Source organism: Callospermophilus lateralis, chromosome 5 (genome assembly GCF_048772815.1).
Source record: "Callospermophilus lateralis isolate mCalLat2 chromosome 5, mCalLat2.hap1, whole genome shotgun sequence".
Taxonomy (NCBI): domain Eukaryota; kingdom Metazoa; phylum Chordata; class Mammalia; order Rodentia; family Sciuridae; genus Callospermophilus; species Callospermophilus lateralis.
Window position 1 is genome coordinate 125,778,171 of NC_135309.1, and position 15,700 is coordinate 125,793,870.

A 15,700-nucleotide genomic window follows, 5' to 3' on the forward strand; every position below is an offset into this window, starting at 1 on the left:
TTTTTGTATGTGTTATTTTAAATTTTTATATAGTTAAATATTCTCAACAATTTTCTATGTTATTTCTTCATTAGTTCTAAGCTCAGAAATTCTCTCCTTCAAAAAATTTCCATTAAAGAAAATTTCCATTTTCTTCTAGTTTTTCTTTAATAATAACTTTTTAAAGTCACTTGATAGGTTTGTTTTTCCTTTGGTATATTAAAGTTATTAACGAATTAGTTGTCATCAGACCACTTGTTGAAAAAGGCATTTTTAAAAAAAATTTGGTAATTGTAGATGGACAGGATGCCTTTTTTGTTTGTTTGTTTGTTTATTGTAAAATATTTTATTAGGAGGTGATGGACCTTCATTTATTTATATGAAGTGTTGAGGATTGAACTCAGTCACACATGCTAGCCAAGCACTCTACCACTGAGCCACAACCCCAGATCCCTTATTTATTTATTTTTATGATGTGCTGAGGATCAAATCCAGTGCCTCACGCATGCGAGGCAAGCACTCTGCCACTGAGCTACAGCCCCAGCCCTAAAATGACATTTTATTTTATTGATAAGTGATATTTTTCATAGCATTTTAGAAACCAAATAAGACATAAAATATGATAAAAAGTGTACCATTCTTTAAATATCATCAGATGAGCCAACCAATAGTAAACGATTGAAAACAAAAATATTCATTAGCTTTGAAACCTACTCCCTTAATTAATAGCACTCAACTTGAAGGTTCTTTTAGAAAGCAGAAATGAGACGTGGGATTTTGATGTTATCATTGAGTACTAAGCATATATACCAAGGGTAAGGAATCAAGGTGGGAAAATCCCCCCCGCTTTTTTTTTTTTTTTTTTAAATCCTGTGATAATGGTTTTGTTGACTATCTAAGAGGTTCACACATCAACAGACTGTTATTTGCATTGGATATTCAAATAGCATAACTGATCCAAAAGCAAGCTCTGCTGTTTAAATCTGAAGACTTGACTTGATGGTGGGGGATGGTGAGAAGACACTGACTACAAACTTTTTCAAGAGGAAAGAGGATCTGAGAAGTAAATACTTACAAGAAACCCTCCAGTTCCCATGTTCCGTTTGAGGGTCAAGCCGAGGTTCATGTTGGTTTTTATCTCAGTAACATTTGGAATTCTTGTTGAAGCTTTTAGAGGGAAAGAGATTTTTTTAAAAAGTGATTAAATCTTTACATTTACTCTAAGATTATTTTAAAAAGGCACACCCATGTTTACATGTAGTATTGGATTTAGTATTATATGTCCAGAGTTTGTGTTATGTAATGAAATGTAGGAAATGAGAATCCTTTGGAGCTTTGACAGCTCATTTTAGTGTGTGAGACTGAAGGCTATCAGGGAGGGCCTTTTAAATCCAAGTGTTTTACAAACAGTCTTCTGGCTAAACAAAATACATGGAAGGATATCATTTGTTCATATGCCAACTCTACCTTTCCAAAATCAAGTGGGCTCTATCTGATGCTTTTATTTATTTATTTTTTCTTCCTGGATAGTTAAAATATCCTTAAAGTGTTATCAGAGAATGCCATTTGATAGAATTTGGCTCAAAGGAGTGGGTGAATTTTTAAAGAAAATCGTGAGACAGGTAAAAATAATAAATGAATCTCTCTAACCTCTTCTCTCTGTCTGAACTAAGGCATCACCTGTTGGATCCAGTTTTGAAGTATTGAACTTTGCAATGGTCTATAATAATGTCCATTGCTTATGTTCTCTAATCTTGGCTAAGCCATCTTTATCACTTTTATTTAATCTTAGTTGGATTCTGTAGCCTCTATCCAGAGCGCGCTACTGAACCAAAGTCACTTGAGTCAATTTGGGGTGACACGAAAAGACTAGCAAACATGGAATATCTTTTCTGAGATTCAGGATGGTTTTCCCGGATCCCGGCCTCAGGCTCCCACAAAGTGGGGCAAGAGAAAGACACCAGAGGCTGATGAGAGAGGGGAGGAGCACGTTCTGAAGCTCACCTTTTATTGGGGGTGCTATTCCATGGAGCATTCTATCCGAAAAAGGTCAAGGAGTAGGATTACAAAGGAATAGGTGGGTGTAACTCAACCCCACCTGGTGACCCCAACTCCTGGAGCCACACCTCATTATCCGAGCAGAGGTGAAGTCCAATGTATTGCAGGGTGCAATAACTGTTCAGTACCCCTTTACTCAGGACTTAAAGGTGTGCACATAGCTCTATCCAGAGCGGCTCCCGACAGGATTCCTTCCTTATTTCCCAGGTGACTGTTGCAAAGCCTCTCCTATCTTCTGGAGCCTCTAACTTCAAGCCCCATCCTGCCACTCTCAGTGAATAACCTGTCTACTACAGAGAGGAGGAATCACACCTGCAGGGTAACTTCCATTTTTCTTCATCCTCACACAGGATCATCCTAGAACTCCTACTTTTCCCCACCTGCTTAGAGAAGAAAGCATTCTAAGACTCATTTCCCCAAGTACCATTTATCCCTCTCAATTAATTATATTTCTAAATAATAATCATTTCCCTTTTGCTACCCCCTGACACTCTCCTACAATAAGAGCATCTCTTTTTTACTCCAAGGATCTTTCAATCTTGCTATCCTGGAGAACTGCTTTCCCAGGGCTCCTTCTGTGTTCACCTCCTGAAAAGCAGGTTAACTTTCACCTAGTCTTGGTCCACTACTCATCCATTCCTAAATTCTTCATCTGTTTCTCCCCTCAGTGTTACTGAATTTATAGTCCAGGTGAAGGAGGCACACAAAATATAATTAATTTGCTGTAGTACAGAAAGAAAATAGCAGAATTTTTTGAATGTATATTTTTATGCTTTAAATGTATCTTTTAGGTAAATGCATTATTAAGATAATATGTCAGTACATGTGTGTAGCTTGAAAGCATATTAAACATACACATCAAGGCTAAGTGTTCCAAAGTTAAGGGTAAAGGTTGATATGACACATTAAAGGTGATATACTTAAACTATTTAACTATGTAATAAAATCTTTTAAAACTCACTAATAATGTATATATTTTGATTATTAAAAAATACAAGTATGACAAGTGTTCAAAATGCTTGGAGAACCCTGATCTTCACCAGCCACAACCTCTTAAGTAAGCAGAAGGTGTTTCCTGAGTCCTCAGTCCTTTTTTACCTCTGAAGTGTTGACACCACTGATACCCCTCCCACTTTACTGGAGATATGTTCATTAAAGTCCCTACTACGTTCTAGAAATTACACTAGAAATTAGATAAACACAGATGTGAAGAAACACACCCACTTTTGCTTCTCATTCTTACTTGCTATTTTTGAAACCTCTTTCCCTTGGTTTTCATAACACTTTATTTTCTCATTTCATCCCTTAATCCTCCAGGACAACTCTATGTTCCTCTGTGCTGTTTTTGTTTGTTTTGATGCTGCTGCTAACACGATCATGATCAAATTGAATGGCTTTTACTTGCTTCAGAAACTAATGTCTGGAAATATCAGTCATTTACATTTATTTTTTATTTATTTTCGTAGTACTGGGATTGAACCCAGGGCCTTGTGCATGTGAGGTAAGCAGGAACTGAGCTATATCACCAGTCCACTCATTTACTTTTGTAGCCTTGCATTTTTAGTGTGTGTGTTTTTTTTTTTAATATTAGAAAGCATCTGCGATATGGAGAGTTAAAACAACAAATAATTCCATATTATGAGTTTTCTATTAGAATGCAATCACTTAGACATAAATAACAACAAGGTTTTTCTTGGAAGGTCCCATCAACCCTAGAACTGATGTTTCCATACTGAATGGCTTGTTTTGGAAAGAGGAGGGAGAGAGATATGAAGAGTCTCAGATTTCTGAAAGTAATCAGCAATATAATCCTAAATATTGAAGGAAACTTGCCTATGGTCTGGGATAAATGATCCAGGAGGTGCTTGTACATTTTGGATGCATACTGTTAAATCAGGTCTTCAAATTGTTTTGGAAATTTGGATTCAGCTGGGCCTTACCTGACTGAAGAGATAAAGGTCTAAAGCTGCCCACTTTTCTTTAAGGCAGAACAGTGATTTTTTTTTTGCTGTCATTTTTCAGTTGAGTCTATGATGAATATTTTTTCTGTTTACGAAGAATAACTTTGCTAATTACAACTTACTTTGCAAATTCAGTTTTTCACAGGTAGCGGTGGACAGGTCGACAGGGCATTTGTACACATCTCCCATTCGGTTCTTAGGAAAACCACTCCAGGGTGAACCAACCAGTAACCTAGAAACAGGGTTTTGTTTTTCAGTAATCATAACACATTTATTTTCTTACAGATAAAACTGACCAAAAATCAGTAAAAACAAAACAAAAATAAAACCATTTTAATTTTTTTATATCGATTGACGTTTGTTATAATTTGAGCTGCTTTCTTTCTTCTTAGCCAATCAAGATCCTTAATGAATGTGTGCAATATGGTTGCTTTAAGACTCACCTGGGAGGTCTCTCCACAGGGGAGATCTCCAAGAGACACACAATGCAAGCCACAAAATGTGAGCACATAGGTCATTTCAAATTTTCAAGTAGTAATATGATAATAGGATTTTTAAAAATAAAGTGAGATTAATTCTCTATTTTACTTAACCCAATATGTACATGTCACTATAAAAAATTATGAATGAGTTATTTTTTGTTCTTTTGTTTCCCCTTGCTAAGTCTTTGATGTTCAGTGTGCATTCTCTACTTGGAGCACATCTCAATATGGACAAGTAATATTTAAATACTAAACAGCCACATGTGATAGAAGCAGCCATATCAGATAGCAGAGCTCTCAAGAATGAAATCATGTTAAAATCTAAGAGACTTTGGTTGAGTTTTTATACACCCTAAGCTCTGTTGTATGTTAGCTGACTTAGGGAGCTAAGGAATTATCTAGGTGACTTCAAGTTTATTTATAATGGGATATTTAGCAAAAACATAGAACAAATGTATCATGGGGGTCTACTCTAACAAAGTGTGTATATCTAGAATGCAGGATGAAGCTGGTGCTCACATCCTTCCTTTGGTTAGTTTCACTTCCTGCAGAGCTTCTCTAACTAGAGAGTATGTGTTTCCCTCCAGAAACCCTCACCTGATGTTTCTGACAACAGATAATTGGACAGAAAGAGCCCATGTAACATTTTGATATTTAGAAAACTGTAACAGGTTAATTGTTCATTTAGTTACTAAGAAAGCATAATTTGCTTCAATGTTTTTGTTTTTGTCAAAGCTGGGAAGAATTAGGTTATCTATGAAATTTAAATTCTTTCATGACCCTTCTGAATAATTTGTCAGTAACATTTAAACATGGTCCCCATCCTAAATGCTATAGAAGTTGTTTTTTTTTTTCAAAAAGCTAGTAAACCTGCTTAAAATACATGACAAGTAAAATATCATATGGATGAACTGAAAGACTTAGCTCCCTTGTGGAATACATTTTTAAATGGTCAAAGGATGCAAAAAAAAAAAAAATGAACATTCAAGGGTGAGAGATAGCTTCAGTTTGGTCATAAGCTTCTTGCCTTGCTCATCTCATAAAATTACAGAACATTCTTGGATACTTCAATTCAGTTAAATTTGATTAGGTTAGAACTGAAACATTTTTGTCTTCTGAGGAAACAATTTTGCATAATTTATCTATTAAAGTATTACCCATGGTCAAGATTACAACAGTCCCAGGCATATAGTTTTAAGATTTTTGAGAAAGATAGAAATCTTCATGCTGGATGTTATCAAATTTCCACATTCACTTTGGTGGAGGAAGGGACTAAGAGGCAGGGCTTGGAATGCATGTGTGAGCATATCTGGTGTTCTTCAAAGTCATGACCATTTGGAGGAAACCAGGAATCTCATAAAGTCTCTGTGCTGTGAAAACTCTTTTCCATCAGCACTGTATACTTCCTCAGGGTCTGTTGATGGTGGAGCTGCACAGCGTTCCTCTGACTGTGTGCTGGGCATATGCTGAAGTGTAAGGAGGAGAGAGAATGGCCTCCTGCTTTCTTCTCCAACCCTGTGTCTTCCCTGCACCTTCCTGAAGCTCTGATGTTTTAGGCATATTGAATTCAGGTCCTCCACATCAGGTTCTCTCTTGCTTCCAAAACTTCACTCATGCTGTCTCCTGCCTGGTAAGTTCTACTCATTAGTTAGGTCTCTTGTTAGACACTACTTCCTCCAGGAAGTCCCTCTGGCCCCTCCAATTCTGAGGATTAAATTCCTCATCAGAAATGAAAGGTATAGAGGGTTGGGCACTCTGTGACTATAGGACTGAATAACTACCATTGGATCCAATGAATGAAAAAATATACCAATAAATAAATGATTCTCCACTATTAGGAACTTTGTGTTGGTTGAGGTAAAGTAGAAAATTCTTAATTCTGTTGTAATGTACATCTTCTCTCTCTCTCTCTCTCTATATATATATATATATATCTATCTATCTCTATCTATCTATCTATTCTATGTGCCAGGGCCACCCTGTGAGAGCTCATCACATGGTGGGGCCCAGGCTACAATTTGCCATGACAGTTAAGGACAGGATATATTCCAGAAATAGCAAGTGTGATAATTCAGGTGATGACATTTTTCCTCCCAAGTGAAGTCAAAACATTTTTAAAAAGAGGTGAAAAAAAATCAACCCAGTCAAGTGGAAGATACACAGCATTACTGTTCTGACAGCTGTTCCTGATTCGGCCTCCACATATCTACTATGCAGCAAAGTTGAGTTTTTTTGTTTTTGTTTTTGACAAAAGCTAACTATGATGTATGTGTAGGGAAGAAAATAGCAACTTATAGAAAGAAGTGTGACTCTGCCCCTTGGGATGCTGGGACTTCCTATTAATTACAGCAAATTTTACAACATTTTGTAGTGGGTGCAAGGCTTTCCAAACATTATTTGATTTAGTCTGCAAAGTAAGTCTGAAATTATATCTCCATTTTATGGGTGCAACCACTGAGACAGGAAGAGACAAGCAACTTATTCATGATCAAATGGCTAGTGGGAGCCAAGTATGCCCAGTTCTGAAACCCAAATTCGTAATGTTTTAAGCTCTTCTTTCTCTTGGCTGCATGGAGGCCTGACAGAGGGCCCAGAGAGGGAAACCAATCTGAACAGAGGAGCTGGATTCTAGAACTTAGCATGGAGTAGAAACCCGGAAGGACAGTCAGGTCACACTTACTGAACCTGAATATATGGCTGGGTGGCATAGAAGGGGGTTGCAGACCAGATACCTGCTAGGGCCACCCTGTGAGGGCTCATCCACATAGTGGGGCCCAGGCTACAGTTTTCAATGGCAGATGAAGACAGGATACATTCTGAAAATAACAAATGTGATAATTCAGGTGACTACCTTTCCACAGTCCTCACCACAGCCAAAGAGACACACACTGAGAAACAAAAGTCAAATGTTTCTGATGGGAGACTTAAGCATTTTGTTCCTAAGGACCTCAGCAGTAAGACTGCACCACTGGAGACTTATACTGCATTGGCTGTTTCCTGTGCACCAAACATTTCCTGGGTACTGGCCTTCTCACCTCTCCCCACCTCACCCAGAAACTCAGGATCTGGTAACCTTGAACTTCCAGGGGCTATGACATCGCCACTCCCCTATGAGAATCATGGCCCTTTTAAGTTAATCAGACAGGACTAGGAGAAAGGCATGAATTTGTACAATGTGTACCATTTAGCAAGGAGGTTGGGAAAGCTCTTGAAATTCTCTGAAAGAATTCAAATAAGTAGGAATAAATTTCTGACAGTATCATGATACCATAAACTCTTAACACAGGACCACAGGAAACAGTGGAAAACCAGGCTATTCCAGTGACTATTAAAGACCAAGGATGTCACCATACACAACTCGTCCCTTAAATATTAGGTAGCCCATTAAAAGTAGCCTCCATAAATTTATTCTCTTTTAATGCTGAGTAACATTCTATTGTGTATATATACCACAGTTTCTTTATCCATTCATCTATTGAAGGGCATCTAAATTATGGCATTAGCAGGTAAATGGATGGAGTGGAGAATATCACGCTAAGCGAAGTAAGCCAATCCCCCCAAAACAAAGGCTGAATATTCTTTCTGATAAGTGGATGATGATACACAATGGGGTGTGGGGGGGTGCATGGAAAATATGGAGGAACTTTGACTGGACAAAGGGGAGGGAGGGTTGGGGATGGTGCATGGGGGCAGGAAAGATGGTGGAATGAGATGGACATCATTACCCTAGGGACATGTATGATTGCATATGTGGTGTGACGCTACATGGTGTACAACCAGAGAAATGAAAAGTTGTGCTGCAATTGTGCACAAGGAATCAAAATGCATTCAGCTATCATATGTACCTAATTAAAATTAATTAATTAATTAAAAAGATAAATAAACAAAAGCAGTCATGGTAGTGACTCTGGAGGTTTCCAAAGCCACCGGACACACCCTTCACTGAAAGGTCCCAGCAGAGTCTCCTCTTCCCACCAGTGAGGCCTTGGTGAAGTCTGGTGTCTCACAACTCATTCTAAGGAGGACAGTCTATGACACTGCCTGAGGCCACTGCCAGGGAATTGCAGCATTCTTGAATGAACAGGCGGGAAGTGGGGGAGTCTGGTATAAGTATCTGTAAATGTTTACGCAATCAGCTGTAGCAGGAATAGATGCATCAGGACAGAATGTTAGAACGCCGAGGAGTAGGATGTGTTGGTGGGTAAACTCTGTTGAAATAAGGCAAAACTTCTTTGAAGCAATGAGTTTAATCTCAACCACACAAAAGAGCTGAATAAATGGTTCCTGTGTGCTGATTCTTAAAACAAAACCCAATCCCAAGATATAAACTCTTTTCCTACAGTGAAACTGGGAATTCTTCCAAGACTACTTTAAATAACACTAACTGTTCAATTATCTTGTAGGAAAATAGTGATTATATAGACTCCCCAAACATAGCCAATTTGCCCACCTCCAGTGGAATTCAAAATACTTTGTTTGGTTGGTAAGTGGTATTTATGGTGGTGTAGGTAGGGTAGTTTTAAACCTACAATCCAAGAGCTGTTATAAATATCTTTCTTTGGTCTATGGGTCCCTAAACTCTCCAAGTGTTCCTCCAATACTAGACATATTTTAGAGATTACTTACAGAGGTGTACTTAAAATAGTATGGCAAAACATTTTGTTTTATTCAAGTCAAACAATTTTTATTGATTTCCTATGGGGTTGATATGTCACGTAACTCCAGGGGCACTATTCTTATGTAAACTTAGTAACTTTACCTTGTGCAGTATATAGCCTGTGAGGCTGTACATGGGAGCCAGACTTACTATGGGCCACACTCCATTCTAGGCAGTAGGGATATATTAGTGAATAAATTATTGTTGGCCTCATGGACTTATATGCTAGTTAGAGAAGTCAGCCCGTAAATCTAATAAGTAAATAAATTATGTGGTCTTGACTTTGGTGCTTTTGGGAGGGGGATGAGAATGGAAAAACTACGAATATAGGGTGGAGAATGGTGTAATCTTCATGAAAATGGCCAGGGAAGGGCTCCCTGAGAAGGGGACATTAAAGTAAAGATTTGAAGGAGGTAAAGGAATGGCCATAAGAGAAATGAAGGAGTAGTTCAGGCTGTGAGAATGGCAAGTGCAAAAGTCCTGTGGTTGGAACAGAGGCATAAAATGAGATGGAATCAGGTTGTCATGGGGCCAGACCATATAGAAATCATAAGTAATTAGAAGCCTTAGCTTTTGCTCTGAGTGAAATGAGAAAGCCTTTGCAGGGTTGTGAGTAGAGCAGTCATGTGATCAGACACAGACCAAGCTGGGAGATTTTGAAGGCTGCTCTGTTGAACATGATCATTTTGGAGCAAAGGAGAAGCAAGTGAAGCATCTAGAAGGGGACTGTACTACTGTAGGCCAGAGATGCTGGAGGGCTTCTGCGGGCTGGTGGAAGTGGCATTATTTAAGATAAATTGTGAAAGGAGGACAAGTAGGGTTGTTCTTTGAATTGAAAATTAAGTAAGTAAATAAGTAAATAAGGAAAGAAAGAAAAAAAGGAAGGAAAGAAAAGAGAAAGAGAGAGTGAGTCAAGGATGATCCTAAGAGTTTTGTCTGAGAAACTAAAAAGAATGAGCCATGACCATCAGATGAAGGAAACATTATCAGCAGAGCAAGATTTTGGAAGGGGAACTCCCAGGAGTTCACTGGGAGATATTTTAATTTTGAGATGTCTGTCAGACATTCAAGGGGATGTTTTACATCAGCTTAGAAGTCTATAGCAGATAACTAATTTGAATTAATGTCAGAGGTCTCAGGCCTACAGCATAACTATAAATTTGCCAACACAGTGTCCATTAAGACCTAGGTGGCTACTGTTTCTTAATAGTAAATATGAAAGGACTTTGTAATGTAAAGAATTCATCTATAAAGAATGAGAATGGGGTAAAGAGAGTTCGCCTTTTACGTCTTTGTTAGAAAATATTGCTACTACAATTTTAATAGTTTAACTCTTTGGCATTTGTTGAAAAGCAGTTTTAGTATTTAAAGCATCATTTTGAGTCAGGCAGGAGGATTGTGAGTTCAAAGCCAGCCACAGCAACTTAGCGAGGCCCTAAGCAACTTAGTGAGACCCTGTCTCTAAATAAAATACAAAAAAAAGGATGGGGATGTGGCTCAGTGGTTAAGTGCCCCTGAGTTCAATCTCAAGTACAAAAAAAAAAAAAAAAAAAGCCTCAGACCGAGGCTGTCAATCACCTCCTTACAGAATGGATGGCTAAACCCTGGAGGTCTTTCAGGGTCTCCATGCAGAATCCACCACACTTATTACTGATAAAACATCTTCAGCTATTGTTTTGCTTCATAAAAAACCTGCAAATTGGCTTTTGCCTTGGAAGCCAATGAATCCATAAAAACTGATTATTATGTCAATACATCTAACATGCAGTTTTCTAGAAGTTAAAATCAAAAGCTGCACTGGTCACTATAAAGCACTGTGATGATACAAATTATCATTCTTGGGCCTATCCTGGGGAGAGAGGTTTGATTTTAAGACCACCACATTTCAGAAATCAAAACCCATGAGTCAGTACCTTTCAACAAGGTGCTTTGACAGATGGTTGTTTTTAATCCATGATAAAAATTGGAATAGCAACAACATCGTAAACTGCATTATAGTTTATAAAGCACTTTTTATGTGCATTCTCTCCTTTGATGCTTATAAATACTCTGTGAGGTGAAGTGTTAGAACTATTTCTGCTGTCATAAAATGAAACTGACTCCAAGTGACTTCGTGGCTACAAACCCAGGTGGGTAACAGTGCTGTTTCATTTCAAATCCCTGATTATTGCTACCATAATATGTCTGCTTAAAAGTCTTTCAGAGAAGACGTACTCATGGGTTTCCTCATCATTTGGGTTATCAAAAAATTAACAAGTAGTTTCCACCTGTGCCACTTAGCATGTCCCAGATTCCTCTTTAGATGGACTTAGATGGATGGAATGTTTTAGATCAGCATACACCAGAGGTTGTGTGTGTAAGTCTCCTTCTCCCTCATCATGAACCTTATTCTAGAAACAGGCATTCATACATCACTACAGAGGGAAGTTTAAACTTATACAACTAATAGGCATGGAGGATTTTCACAGAGCATTGACATGCTCCAGAATTCTGCAGCAACTCTCCTCCAAGTACAATTCACAACATGGGTGTGTTTGTAGGTGCACACACAAACTTGTGTTCAGAATGAAGGAAGGGAGAAGGAAGTCAAAGCAAGGAATATTTAATGTGTTTTTCTCTGCTATAGATTTTTAAATTTATAGTGACTAGCCCAATGCATTTTAAAAGTTATTCATTAATAATATTTAAAGTTTGTGAAAAAATAATCAGCAAGTATATTGTAAATAAATGTGTGGTGTGCTAAATATGCACTAAGTATAGGTGAACCGATGTAGGGTGGTTCATGGGGCCTATGTTCTGAAAGGCACTTGCTTCTTCATTTACCCTACACCTGTTGCCAGGTAAGTGAAAATTACTATTGATAGGAGACTTGCTATTTTGTATACCAATATGGATGGTTTTGAGTGGTGGTTTAATTACATGGTAATAGTATAATAATCATTTATTAAAAATGACAATATTTTTTCAAACTTAAAATTATGAGACTATATTCTACTCAGAATACCAATACCTTTGTGGAATAAAAAAAATTGGAATAAGTTATGTTAGTAAAAAATAACTAAAATTTAATGGGAAAAAGGACCATATATGTTATGGATTTAAAATAAAAGCAAACCCTGTGATTAAATGGAGTAAACATGTTAAATGGGACTGCTAAGACAATCTGATGCCAAGAGGATTGTATCTCTTTGGGAATAAAGGTAAGGATGTAATTGGCTAATATTTAAAGGTCACATTGAAAGACAAAGACATGGTTATTTTGGAAAGGGGATCAAATAGCATTCTTGGCCAAGAATAAATGGACTATTACGGATCCAATATTCATGGAAGCCAATCCATGACAGATGAGAAATGGCTGAGGGGCAAAGGGTGAGAAGAGACAGGAGAAGCTAGTTATACAAAACTGATTTTCTTTCTGTTTTACATAGTGCTGAAAAGAGTAGCTCATATATGTGCGGAGGATTTTGTTGTTGAAGTGCTTCACTTTTATTCTTGCAAAATGTGCTTATAATATTCCCATTTGGTAAAGAAGGTGTTCTTGTACTCCAGAGAGGTTGTGTGACTTTTCCAAAGTCACCCAGTGAGTGGTGAGGAAGATGAGGAAAAACTCTCCTGCTCTGGACCTGGACTTGAATGTTTCTGAGAGTACAAATGTACCTGGTAACCAGCATCCTTGCTCAAGCAACACCTAACAGTAAAGCCAGTGGAAGACTAATGGGATAAGTTGAGTAACAGAATTGTTAATACAAAATTCTGAAACTTTATCTTACAGTATAAAGTTGATGTTAAAATAAAATTTAGATATTATTTATATATGCCAGTGACATTCTGTCATTTCCTTGGATACCTACAAAAACAAAAATGTGTTCATTAGGCACATCTTTTTTTATGTTGCATTAATTTACTTTACCTTTATTACTTCTTAGCTCTGTAATCTTAAGCAAACAACCTAAACTTCATAAGCCCTTCTTTTGCAAAAGGAATAATAATTTTATAAGTTCCTAGTATCATTATGAGTGTTATGTTTGCCAAGAAAGGGTGCTCAATAAATATTAGGTACTATTATTATCAAGATAACAAATGACATAATATTTGATGTTTGCTATAAAATTGAGCATGTTTTATTTAGTCTTATTTTAAATTCTCTTCTAGACATATTTGTGGAAGACTATGTATTACATGTATTACATACAGAACTTTATTAAACTTGTCTCAATTCAAAAGTTAAAACTATAATGTGAGTCCATATATAGCTGGATTTTTGTCTTGTTTTTCCATGACACACATCCATTATATTTTTCCTTTCTTTTTAAGGAACTAGAAGGCACCAGTCCCTGCCAGAACAAGAAAAAATGCACTTCTTCATCTGGAAATACCCCTAGTTCTCAGTCAGTCCTCATTACACCAGTGATTGTAGTTTTCAATGGCTTTTGAGTCATAATGAACTCAGCTTCTTCCTGGGACCGGCCTTCAGATTACACAAACCGAAACAGTGTGTATCACCAAAAGCTCCAGGAAATGATTTTAAACATATCTCAATCCTTTGTAGATTGTTTGTGATACAATTGCATCATCCTCCTTGGAACATCCTGTATGTAAAGTAAGGGCTGGGGGCAGGGGTTGGGGGTGGGGAGGCATGGTAGCCTCTGCCTAACCTGAAAGAGGACCAGACCACAGTTTTACCTGCAGCCAGGGGGCTGCTCCTGGGCTCAGTTTTGGAGGTTATCTTGCTTTTAATATTATCCAGCTCACTTGCGACTGTTGAAAGGGCTCAAGAATGACCAAACCCATGTCACAACTATTTTCTTTTCTAGGGAAGTTCACAGTGTAATAAAACCTAATAAACCAAACTAGTAAAAGAGTCAAGATTATTTTGTTAAAATCTGGTAGATCTTGATGTAAAATATGCCTATAAATTCTTAAACACAGACATAAAACAGTTAAAATTGTAGTTTTTAGACACAACGGAGTGTGATTTAAGAAAACTCAAAACTAGAGCCTTAAGCAGGTCATTAGAGGGAAGAAAGAGGCTGAGAGACAGAGTCAGGGCTCAGACAGTTTGTAAAGGCAAAGGAAAAAGGGAAGCAAAATCACAACTCAAAACAGGCACCAGGAGAGCAAAGAAAACAAAGATGTGTGCGTGTGTGTGTGTGTGTGTGTGTGCGCGCGCGCACACCCTTGCACTGTTCACGTATAATATGCAAACATTCTGGGAAGAAAGACGCATAGTTTATTAAAGGAATTCATGGTAATCCCCCTTTCTGTGCCCAAAGTTAACTTGATTAGTATCAGAAGAAAAGTTAATATTTACACAGTCCTTTTCACATCTGCTACTTCCATAATGTCTGAGCAATTGTCATAAATTAACAGTGGGGAAGGGAACAGTGCCAATTGTCAAAACAAACAGGCAATTCTGGACTCCAAATTTCACATTATTTTCCTTGAGCATTCCGAGTGCTGCCTGTCCTAGCTGTGGCCCGCTCCAGTGCTGGAACACCATCATCCCCTGACCTGGATCCTGGCCCCCGCTCTGCCCTCAGGACAAGGAATGCTGGCAGGGCAGGGCTAATAACACGGATCATGAGGAAACCTTGTCCCTTTGGTGTATGCGGCCTTATTAAATTAAGGTAGCTAGGGATACCAAAATAACACCAACACTATTGATACAAGGTGTTGGGACTAAGTTCTGTCTTCTGTATTATTCCTGTCTTTCCTCAAAGTCAAGTTCTATATTTCTGCACCTCCCATAATGTCAGTCCACAGTGAATTAGAAGCTTGTGCCCTGTGGTTTGGCTTCTTTCTTTGTCTGTAGACCAGATCAGTGAAGGGACTCACAGGCCTGTCAGCTCTGGTTCTTTCCTACCAACTTCTCACCTCCATGAGGTTCAGCCCCTTCAGGGCAGAGAGCTGCTTGCCCTTCTCCCCGTCTTGTGTGGTGGGATATGCTCACACCAGCTAGTAATTAGATAGAGGCTTAGTGTCGAACCTTACCAGAAAGCTCCACTCTAGAAGTAAAAGCACTAGCCTCGCCGATGGCAGAGAGGATCCTTGTCTCCCAGGAGCCATTGTCCCATGTTTTTCTATCTCTCTGAGTGCTCTAGGATAGCCAAGGCAGGGTTTAGAAATATCTGCTTTCCCGGGTTTTGCACCAGAATCTCACTATAAACTCCTAACAGGCTTGTCTTTTAACCAGGTCTTGAATGGTTAGCAGGAAGCCTTCAGAGGGAAAGGAGACATGGCTGCCTCTTACTTTCCCAGAACTGGAAAAGTTCTTCTTAACTCTTTGTCCCTTCTGATCTTACTCAATTTCCATCCTGCTACTTGGCCCGTGGTTTGGCTCCCTTATAATCCATGATGGGCTTATTATCTCTGATAATATCTATTAATGATGCTGGCTTTTATTCTTAGAGCTTCCCTGTCCCAGGAAAGTTGTTGCTTAAGAAGAATCACCTCAAACTCAATGCCACCTTGTCCTCAGACCAGCCCCACTTTTGAAGTGTGGGAAAGTGCTAAATACATAGGTGTATTCTGACAGTTTTCTGAGGAGCAGATGCCTCAACTGA

The 15,700-nt window shown here is 38.2% G+C and overlaps 1 protein-coding gene across 1 annotated transcript in view; it reads right to left on the minus strand.

Moving 5' to 3' along the window:
- Positions 1–15,700, minus strand: part of Itga2 (integrin subunit alpha 2) — a 96,484-nt gene that overhangs the window by 46,896 nt on the left and 33,888 nt on the right. The window contains exons 3-4 of the mRNA XM_076857700.2: positions 4,121–4,230; positions 1,055–1,146 (exon numbers count right to left, since the gene is read on the minus strand). Coding sequence (XP_076713815.1) covers positions 1,055–1,146; positions 4,121–4,230 — 202 coding nt within the window. The remainder of the gene's footprint in view (positions 1–1,054; positions 1,147–4,120; positions 4,231–15,700) is intronic.